The sequence below is a fragment of the Halichoerus grypus genome, chromosome 15 (assembly GCF_964656455.1).
Source record: "Halichoerus grypus chromosome 15, mHalGry1.hap1.1, whole genome shotgun sequence".
Lineage (NCBI taxonomy): Eukaryota > Metazoa > Chordata > Mammalia > Carnivora > Phocidae > Halichoerus > Halichoerus grypus.
Window position 1 is genome coordinate 27,870,883 of NC_135726.1, and position 10,797 is coordinate 27,881,679.

Below are 10,797 nucleotides of genomic sequence, written 5' to 3' on the forward strand. Positions count from 1 at the left end.
AGAAAACAGAGTTAAGAGGAAAGACTTCACGTGTCTATCAGCCTAATACCCCAAAGAGGAATTCGTGAAATGGCGCGTAACCGGTGTTTTCACAGATTCTTCAGTTAAATTCTCTCTCGAAAAAAATCAAGGCATGTTTGGTACTTGAAAGCTGGTCTTTCTAGCTAGATAGAAGGACAGAAAGCAAAGATGGTACGGTGACAAAAATAAGAATCTGAAAGAACTCTAAGGGCACAGAGAGGGAGGTCTCTAACCTTTATCATAAATTCCTTCCTTCGATATAATTCCTCACTAGAAGTAAGGAAATAGCTTTGAGAGCTTTTAAAAAGCCCCCCGATAAATGATAGATGATTTTTTTTAAAAGGTGACCCACGAGCATGAAAAGATCTATGTTGTCTTACAAGTACTTACTGCCAATCAGAGGGACCTGTGCGTTCTCGTTTCGAGATAGTATTGAAGGCAACCCGGCAGCGACACAGGCAATTCCATCAAAGAATGTTGAATGGGGGGCAGCAACAAAAATCGGGGCCTCCATGGGGCGCGCCACCTTCCCCTTCATAGTAACTATGAATCCCATGGAAAAGAACAGGGCATGACCCAGAAACTTCAAAACTGGTTGAGTGATTTCCCTTTGGAAAGAAATATTTAAAAAAAAAAAAAAGAAAGAAAGAGAGAAAAAGAAAAGACACAATTAGCCTTGCTAATCTCAGCTAATGGCAGGGCTTTACTCTAAAACACAACACAAAAACCCATATGTGTCAGAACATTTCATTTTAAAATATGAGCTAAGAAGAATAGCTAATAGTTATACGAAGGGTTCTTTCTGCCAGACACTATTCTAAGGACTTTACATCTCTTTAATCCTCAGCCCAATTTTATGAAATGGGTATTATTTATCAGCATCCTCATTTTGCAGATGAGAAAACTGAGTCACGGAGAAGCAAAATTTCCCAAGGACATATGGCTAATAAGTGGCTCCATTATTCTGTGACTATAAAGGGATAAACATGAATTTTCAACACACATCCCCCACTGAGAAACCCAAATGCGTACTGTTCTTCAGAGGAGTCACCTTGGGAATGTACATGTGGGTAACAAAGATGCTGCTATCTCCCCCAAACACTTTTAGAACTCTCATGCTGAATCTGTCCTTACCTATACAATTATAGCTCTTAGACATCATCAAAAATCTTAAAAGGTAAATTCACCATTTCACTGCCCTGGAACATAGATGCACTTACACAATTTCAGATATCAAATTGCTTACTTTTTAAAAAGAATTTCTGTCATTACAGATTAATTAATTCATCGAACTGTGCCAGGTGACCTGCGCTGGACCCACAAGACAGATAAGATCCAGTCTCTGTCCTTGAGAAGCTCAACTGAGTAGGGAGACAAAAACCCACTTCTAGAAATGCAAACACAGAATGGACGTCCAAGGATGTGAATAAGCACACAGCAGCTTTTCATGAAAAACAAAACATGTGTATTTCCCATAAGACATCTAATGAGAGCTTTAAAAAATAAGCTTCCTGTCTAATTCTCTCAAGTCTTGTCATAATGCAGAGAAGTGAGACACAGAAAACCAAGGCACTTTTCCAGAGGGCACAGGGAAATGACTGTGTCTCTCCTTCTTGCTCTTTCAAGTTCAGATGTCTATTTACCTAAGGATAAAAAGCTCACCCTGTTACTGAATTTCTACACCTCCTATTTTTGATTTGTAGTGATGTAGATTCTAAAATATCCCATACTCAGAGCTGTTAAACACTTCTATCTAAATGATTTCAAAAAGGCTAAAAGTTTGGTGCTGCATAATTAACTTCAACATTACCTGTTTGAGAGGAAGTAGAGAAACTTGCTTAATTGGCAAAAATAGAACTTTTTCCCCTAACATTTATTAAATCTGTTCTCTGGATTCTTGGACTATTCCCCTCCGTCATTATAGGGCTCCATAAGCCGTTAACGATAGAAACCAAAGAGATAATTGAAAGGGATTGGTGCATCATGAAAAAATCTCTCATAAAGTATTTTTTAGTGATACGCAACCTTGAGTTCTGAAACAAAGGAGTGTGATTTGCAAGGATTGAGGTGGTATTAGTTCTCTGGGGACACTGCCAGCCTTGGATTCACTTCCACTTCAAACCAGCCTTGGGCTGAATGTTGACATTTATTCACTAGAACATGAACTGAATAGCAAATTGCATATTTCTTTAAAAGTTTCTAGAACAGTGATTTTCAAAATTTTTGGAGAATATTCTCCTTCGAGATTTGGATGAAAGGAATGGACCCTGTGTACAAAGAAAAAAATGTGCACAATTTTGGAGAGTTCAACAGTGCCCTAAAACTCACCTATGGCTTCCTATTCCAAGGAATCCACATTTTAAAAGGCTTCACTCTCAGGATAAACATATGGCAACAAGTTGGCTCTGCCCAATGGGAATGAACTTTTACCAGTAACTTTGTTAATTTGTGATGAGTCTATTCTCTAATACCCTGCTAATTAGATAATGCTCGAGAAGCAATTCCATTCTCCCTCCATACTAATGTTTTAAAAAGCTAGACTATATTGATTAAGAATTAAACTGTTATTAATAATAATCACTAAAGTATTAAATACACTGTAACTTACCCACTTAATTATACCACTGTAGAAAGTATGTAGTTACTATACAGGGACAAAAGCAAATGTCAAGACTGAGGGAGAGCAGAAGAAAGCCAGGTATTTTCCAGCTATAATGGTTTCAGGTATACTAACTGGGTCTTCCAGAACTAAGGATCTATCACTTTTAAGCAATAACTCAGAAAACAATATTTTAATGTTAGGAAATTACAGCTTCAACAGAAGATTATCATAAGGTGCTTGGGCAGCAATTTCTCCATATGAGGAATTAAGAACCGTTTCATCTGAGAAACAGAAATAAATGGTGAATATTGAGTCAGCAGCAGTAGATAAAACTCTCGATCGATGATTAAACTATGGCAAACTCTTCTTTATCTTGATTTACCTAACATTTAGACATTATTCTTTCTTACCTCCTCCAACCAGTTATTGGATGGGTCAGCTTTTCGGGACAGCATGCTGTTGAAATGGCGGCAAATGGCCATGCCAGTAATATAATTAATGCGACCAACAAGGCACGGATTGGAAGCAGGATAATTCCAAGAAATAAAATCTGAAAGTCAAAGTTGATTAAAAAAAAATAGGCGAATGGACAGTATTTTAATGTTCTGGCTATCAACCAGAAACACAGAAGAGGAACGTTTTGTGTTATTTATGCGTTCACTAAAGGATGAATTGAACATTACCCTGCCCCAGACATGAAGCTAAGCACAAAGAAAAATAAGGTACTATATCCCACCACACAACACCTATGATGTAGAAAAGCAACAGTGAAGAAAACCAGGTCCTATAAGAACATGTGATCTGTTTATCAAGGAAAGTGACTAGAGGATGCTGGGGAAACAAAGTATCTGATTGAGCAGTCAGGGAAAGCTTCCTGGAGGAGTTGAAGGCTGAATGGTCTTGAAAGACCAGCAGAAGCTAGCAAGGTAAGAGGGGAAATTGCTTTTTGAGAGCTATCAGTAGAAGGAAGAGTGTTAATGAAGGTGTTAGAGTGTGAAAGAGTAAATGCGTTATTTTATATACCTGCCAGTCCTTTATAACTAACAACAATAAGGAGATGGAGAAGGAAAAAATAAAATAAAAAACAAGAATAAGAATGAAAATTAATAAGAATGGCCAATAATACACGAATGCTTATTATGTAGCAGGCACGAGAAGCACTTGGCATGTAGAAACCTATTTTATTCCTACAACCTTAGGCTGTTTTACATACAGGAAAGGAATGGCACAGAGGAAGTTAGGTGTAGCTGCTGAGATCACAGTTACTAAGTGGCAGCGCCACGGTTTGAACCCAGCTTGGTTACAAAGCCCTTGCTCTTAATCCTATACCATATTGACTTTTTTTTTTTAAAGATTTAAAAAATTTATTTGTCAGCGAGAGAGAGAGCACAAGCAGGGGGAGCGGGAGGCAGAGGGAGAAGCAGGCTCCCTGCTGATCAAGGAGCCCAATGCGGGACTCAATTCCAGGACCCTGGGATCATGACCTGAGCCGAAGGCAGACGCTTAACCGACTCAGCCACCCAGGCACCCCTCTCCTCTATTTTTGAAGGATAGTTTTTCTGACTATATTAATCCTGGTTGACAATATTCTACTTTCAGCACTTTGAGTATATCATCCTATTGCCTTCTAGCCTCCATAGTTCCTGATGAACATTAATCTTATTCAGGATCCCTTTGTGTATGATGAGTTACTTCTCTCTGCTTTCGAGATTCTCTCTTTTTCTTTGCCTTCTAACAGTTGGATTATGATGTATATAGGTATGGATATCTTTGAGTTTATTATACTTAGAAGTCATTAAACTTTTTGAATGCGTAAATTTTTCACCAAATTTGGCAAGTTTTCAGCCATTTTTTCTTCAAACATTCTTTGCCTCCTTTTGTGGCTCCCATTATGTTTATGTTGATACACCTGATAATGTTCTACAGGTCTCTTGAGATTCTGTTCACTTCTCTTCATCCTTTTTTCTTTCTGTTCCTCAGATTAATTAATCTCAATTGATCTATCTTTAAATTTGCTGATTCTTCTGTTTGCTCAAGTCTGCTGTTGAGTTCCTCTAGTGAATTTTTCATTTCAGCTATTGTATTTCTTTTTGGTTCTTCTTTAATAATTTCTATCTCTACTGATAATCTCTATTTGGTGATTCACTGTCTCATATTTTCCTTTAGTTCTTTTGACATGGTTTCCTTTAGTTATGTGAACATATTTAAAATACCTGATTTAAAGTTTTTGGATAGTAGGTCCAACATCTGGGCTTCCTTGGAGATAATTTGTATTGACTGCTATTTTTCCTATTTATGGGACATACTTTATTGTTTGTTATTATCATTTTGCAATTTTTTCTGTTGAAAAGCAAACATTTTAAATAATGTAACAACTCTGAAAATCAGATTCTCTTCCACCACCAGGGTGTATTGTTGTTGCTGTTTGTTGTTGTTATTTGTTTGTTCAGTGACTATTACGAACTAATTCTATAAAGGCTGTATTCTTTGTCATGTGTCATGTGTGGTTACTGAAGTCTCTGACCAATTAGTTTGGTAGTCACCTAATGATTAGATAAGACTTCCTTAAGTGCTTGGAATCAATAAGTTCCCCAGTGTTTGCAAAGAGTCTTTGTGTGCATGTTGGAACACACCTTCAACACACAGCCAAGTGGAAGTTCACAACTCTACCTTAGCTTTTACCTCCAGTTTGTACAGAGCCTGATGGTTAGCTAGAGGTGAGAGCTTAGGGTATTCTCATTTGTTGTTGTTGTTGTTTTTCAGGTCACATGCATAGCCCTGGGTATACACACAGGCCTATACATGTGGATACCCTTCTAGGTTCCCATGAATATGTCAAAGCTTTTCGAAGTCCCCTATGGGCATCTCATTCCCTAACTTCAAGGTGTTTGGTTAAGCCTATTGTTTGCTCCAATCAGTATTCACCACCTCCGGTAGCTGTCATGTTAAGCAATTGCCTCTGATTGTTTTGACAAACACCCCTGGAGAAAAGACTGTTTGCAGTGGGTAACCTCCAAGGTAGGTCAAATAAGCCTTGCAAACACCCTTGCAAATGACCTAGAAATAATCTTCACTGCAAGAAAGGACCATAGCATAGACCCCGAAGATAGAGTTAGAATGAGGTTATAGTATATTCATATAAGCTAACTCACATTCACAATGAGTAGCTAATATGGATTTTAATTAAGTTGTCAAATATTGGGCAACTTTTTTTTCTGTGCCATTTCTAGGTCTGCAACAAGTAATAGTATTTAACAGTAAATAAATGAACTTTGAGTAACCCTTTGACAAAATAAGAGGATTCCCCATCATATTTCCATTTGGTAATACATCATCTATGTAGGGAGGCCTTCTTTCAACACTCTCTCAGGGTTATTGTCTTCCCTGGATCTTCTTCATAGTACTACTAAAACACGGAAATGCATAATTTTGTACTGGTCTCTTTAACTTTTTTTTCAGTGAAACATAAGCTTTAGATAGTCAGAGTTCTTATTTCTCTTGTTCACTGCTGCATCTCCAGAAATTAGTCTTGTGCCTGGTACATAATAGACATTCAACAAATACTTTTGGTATGATAAATGACCCACAATTACTACCAAACACTTATTTCAATTCCATATTCTATTGAGGAAATGAAAGCTAGGCTACTTGTTTCCATGCCACTGAGTAGGAGGACCTTAAATTGTCAAAAAGAGAAGGGGAAGGGCAAAGCTAAGTCCTACAATGAGATACAAAAGTGACAACGGTCCTTAAGCAAAATATTGATCACTTTCAAGGTTAAATTTAGTCTGAATTGATCATAGTAAGTCATACTTAAGTGAAAGTATATCCATCTTTTAAACTTGATAATACAGACAATACTGTTTTTCAATCATGTCTGTTAAATCTTCCCTTTGCCCAGATTGTTCAAGACATTGAGACCTCTTTGGTCTACATTTTTAGTTAAAAAAAAAAAAAGAAAAAACCTAGACCTATTGAATTCCATTCAATACAAATAGTAAATTTTAAGTACAGTATAAGATTTCTAGGCAACAAATAGCATAACTATCAATATTAAGATCACCAAACAATCCAGTTTCTTTCACACATTATCTCACTTAGTTTTAACCCTTCTTGATGTAGGACTATTCCAATTTAATAAATGAGTAAAGTGAAATTCAGAGAGGTTAAGTGACTTGGCCAAAGTCATACAACTAACTAATAAAGGGCACGGCCTGAGCAGGCTTTCTGACTAGACTAATGATCTTTCCATTATACTACAGCTCTTGGAAAGCTATTTGAAAGTGCTCTCCAAGTAGTAATAGGCCATGTATAAAAAAAAAAAAAAGAAAAAAGAAAAAGAAAACCAACACCAACAATTAGTCTCTCTATAAATATGCCACTTTGGTCCTCTCTCCAAAATATGAAGCCAAATAGACATACTTACATTTAAGAATGACTGATTTCACCAAATCAGACTAAAATTAATCTTGAGTGATAGTCAATGTATTTAGAAGTATTTCAGAAGTTTTAAGATACAAAGGGAGCATCTATCCATTTAAAGACATGAAGATCAAATTTTTAAATATTTAGTTTCTTTACAAAGAGGTATTACTACATTATCTTCCTCTTCCTCTCTCACACCCTTCTTCAACCCATTTGCCCATTTACCATTACTCTAACCTGCCCCTCCACTGTGGAGGACAATGGTCTCAGGGCATATAAGTGCGCTATGCAAAAATAACACTATTTCAAATCTGAAGTAAAGAAATGTGTGAGATGGACAGGAAAACATCAAAACCTTTTTTTTTTTTTTTTTCCATGCAGGACACACAGGACAAATGTAGTGTGCACACTCTATCTTGTTCTTTGATCGCTAGCTTCACCAAAGGGGAAGTCCTCAGAGCAAGTTGTAACTGCTAATGGTAAAAGAGCGTTTTACAAGAAAAGGAAACTTCCTTTTTGTATTCAGCAGTTTTTAACAGTGGAAGAAAGTTTGGAGAAGTGTTGAATCTCAAAGGGTTTGAGTGAAGACTGATGCAGGACTGATTCAGGGTGAAGACTTCTGAATACCTTAAGCTGACCCACATTATCCCTTTTCTTAGATTCTGATTTCCGACCCTTGATGCCCCTTCTCAGCTAGATCATCTTGTTCTAATTCCAGACCTGGGTTCTCTGCCTTCTCCCTCACTCTTCACCTCCTAGACTGACTCCTCTCCTTCCCTAAGGCAAAAGAAAAAGAAATAAAGGAAAAAAAAAAAAAAGACTTCCCCAAGTCCACTCTCCTATAGACTGGCCACCCCTCCACTCTAACAAACTCAACTTGAAGCTCTTGTCACAGATTCACCTCCCTTCTCAGCATGGAATGTTTCCTCCGCTACTGGCCTGCTCAGCTTTGTCTTGTTTAGGACCTGCCCCTCAGATCCACATGTTCTTCGCATTTTCTCTTCTCACACACCCTCAGACCATCCTCCAAGTGCCCTCAATTCTCATACCCACATCTCTGCCCCTTCCAGACTCATGGAACCTTCAAAAGCCCTCACCTCGCAGATCGACATCTCTTCCTTCCTCAGAGCCTTTGCTTCTCAGACTGGCGCCCCCCACCTGGGATGCCTCCCCATCATACCCACACTCCCCTCAGACAACAGCCCCCGGCAGATCCTGGTCCCTGTCCTGGATCTGCCTCCTCTCTCAGACCCACATCTCTCACCTCTCTCACCTGGCTCCGCCTCCCCTGTCAGATCCACGCCCCTCTCCCGGTTCCGTCTCCTCTCTCGGGCCCGCGCCCTCACCTGGAGACGCCTCGCAGCGCCCATCCGCGTCTGCTGCACGAAGGGGTTGGGGACAGGCGGCGGGAAGAAGGACGCCTGGCGGGGCACCATGGGTGGCCGCAGCCCGGCTTTCCCCATGCCCGCGCCCGGCACGGTGGCCGCCACCGCCGCCGCCTCCGCACACTGGCTCATGGCCCAGCCGGGCGTCGGACCGGATCCAGCGACGGATGCGAAACGCGGGAGCGAGCGCCCGCGGAGACCTGGGGGGAGCTTCTCCAGAGTCCCAGCCGGCGGCGCAGCCTTGGGGCTTTCGCGCAAGCGCGAGTCACCTACACACCGTCCGGTCTCGCCCCGCCCCTCTGGCTCCGAACGCCCCCCCCCTCCCCGCTCTGGCTCCACCCTCTGAGCCTTAGCCACACCCCTTTAGGTATCGGCTCTTCCTCTTTGGTCCGCCCCCTGGAGATGACTTTCTCCCTCAGAGCAGGGCACCCCAGTGACAGTTTAGGCAGAGTTCTCTGCTTGCGGGTCACGCCCACCTGGAGTACCAACCTCTTTTACGGGCTTTGTGGCTGACCTTGGCTAAGTCGGTGTCTCCATGAGCCTCAGCTGGCCCCTTCTGTAAAATGGGGATATATAGAACTCAGATAAGCAGAACCCCAGTCCAGCCACTGCCAGGCTGTTCCACTGAAGTGAGTTAATATATCCAGGGTGGGTGTTGTTTTATGCGTTTGATATCTGGTATGTTTTGGTTTTGCTTAAACCTATATGAGGTGGTTGTTTGTCAGTTGCAGCTGAAAGATTCCTGACAAGGGAGAGATTGGTACCTGGGGTGGAATCTTCCCCTCAAAACATGGACTGACCTTGGGAGATGGCTGTCCAAAGGAAAACTGAGCTTTCCCAATGCTGTTACTAGAAAAAGGCAGAAACAGCTATTGCCTTCCACACGTGATGAGGAACCTGGCCCCGAAAAGGGAAATGATTGGGGCTGTGGCTCCATTTCACCCTGAGGAAGTTCAGGGGCCTATCTGGACCTGTATGGGTGGTGGTGGGGCTGGGGAAGATAGGCACTGAAGTCATTTGGTCAAGCCCTGAGTGCTGAGAATAGGCTGGAGATGGGGAATGACTTAAAATTACCGGTCAACTGCTCACATCCGGCTGGAGGGCACGGTGAGAATCAATCCGGGCCCTAGCACAGTGGCTGCCTCATACTCAGCTACTGCAGAATCTCAAAATCTTCCAACCGCACCAGACAGATGTGTGGCTTGCAGCTCCTCACTTAACCTCTCTGAGCTTGTACTCTCATCTAAGAATGCGGAAGGATTAATTTCTACCCCATAGGGTTGTGGTAACAATTAAAAAAAATGTGCAGTGTTCATAAAAAAAGCAGTCAAGAAATGGCATCTTTCAGGTGTTATGTCGTGGAGCAGCTGAATGTTCTCAGTGTAATAGAGCGGGTTAATAATAGTGTATCACAGGCATGATCTAAGCCTCGGGGGTCTTCAAGTAGGGACTGGCAGTCCCGTGTGGCTCTTTAGCCAGAAACTTGCCCCGAAGTCTATTTCTTTAGGACCCTCAAGGACCTGAGCCATTGGGCAGGCCACAGGGTGGAGAAAAGATGACTCCCGGCTCACTAAGGTCACCTCCAGATAGTCCGGTCTACTCCTCGTCCCCTTCCCCACCAGCCCCACCATGAGAGGCCTGAAGAAATGTCTTATCAGAGCCAGAAGGGACCCCTGAAATAATCCCAGGCCTTAAATTTGTTATCCAGTAGCTCCAGGATTTCTGTATAGAAGGGGATCAAAGCTTCCCCCTCTTTAGGTTGTTGTAAAGGTTAAACCAAGTGATGGTTGTCAAGCGCCTAGCACCTACTAAGCGCTCTATTAAAGGAGGGGATGTGTTACTGTTGTACACTGTTTAGTAGTAGTATTAGAATTGGCGTTGTTGGGGCGCCTGGGTGGCTCAGTCGGTTAAGCGTCTGCCTTCGGCTCAGGTCATGATCCCAGGGTCCTGGGATCGAGCCCCGCATCAGGCTCCCTGCTCAGCAGGAAGCCTGCTTCTCCCTCTCCCACTCCCCCTGCTTGTGTTCCTGCTCTCACTATCTCTCTCTCTGTCAAATAAATAAAATCTTAAAAAAAAAAAAAAAAAGAATTGGCGTTGTTTTCAGTGAAGAAACAGAGACTCAAAAAGGAAGGGAGCCTTGAATGAGACCCTGCCCGCAAAGTGACAGAACCGCTATTTCAAGGCTCTTTCCACGGGACAGAGGGACGTCAGCTCCCCCACTTGGAGGGTCTCTTGCTATTTATTTTGGCAGCTCTGACCTTTGTGGCAAATGTCACCTGAGCCCCCGGAGGGAGCAGAGATTTAAACTTTTTAAGTTGTTTTCCTCCGCCTCTCTAGGCTCCGCAAAAACCAGCCCACAAGCAC

At 41.7% G+C, this 10,797-nt stretch overlaps 1 protein-coding gene across 2 annotated transcripts in view; it reads right to left on the minus strand.

The window, feature by feature from the left end:
• The window catches only part of LPCAT2 (lysophosphatidylcholine acyltransferase 2), a 57,684-nt gene extending 49,002 nt beyond the window's left edge, over positions 1–8,682 (minus strand). Inside the window, exons 1-3 of one of the 2 annotated variants that reach the window (XM_036088801.2) lie at positions 8,395–8,682; positions 3,034–3,173; positions 412–629 (exon numbers count right to left, since the gene is read on the minus strand). In XM_036088801.2, the coding sequence (XP_035944694.2) occupies positions 412–629; positions 3,034–3,173; positions 8,395–8,565 (529 nt within the window). In that variant the 5' untranslated portion in view covers positions 8,566–8,682. The remainder of the gene's footprint in view (positions 1–411; positions 630–3,033; positions 3,174–8,394) is intronic. The other variant, XM_036088800.2, reaches the window with a different exon arrangement.
• Positions 8,683–10,797: the final 2,115 nt, after the last annotated feature.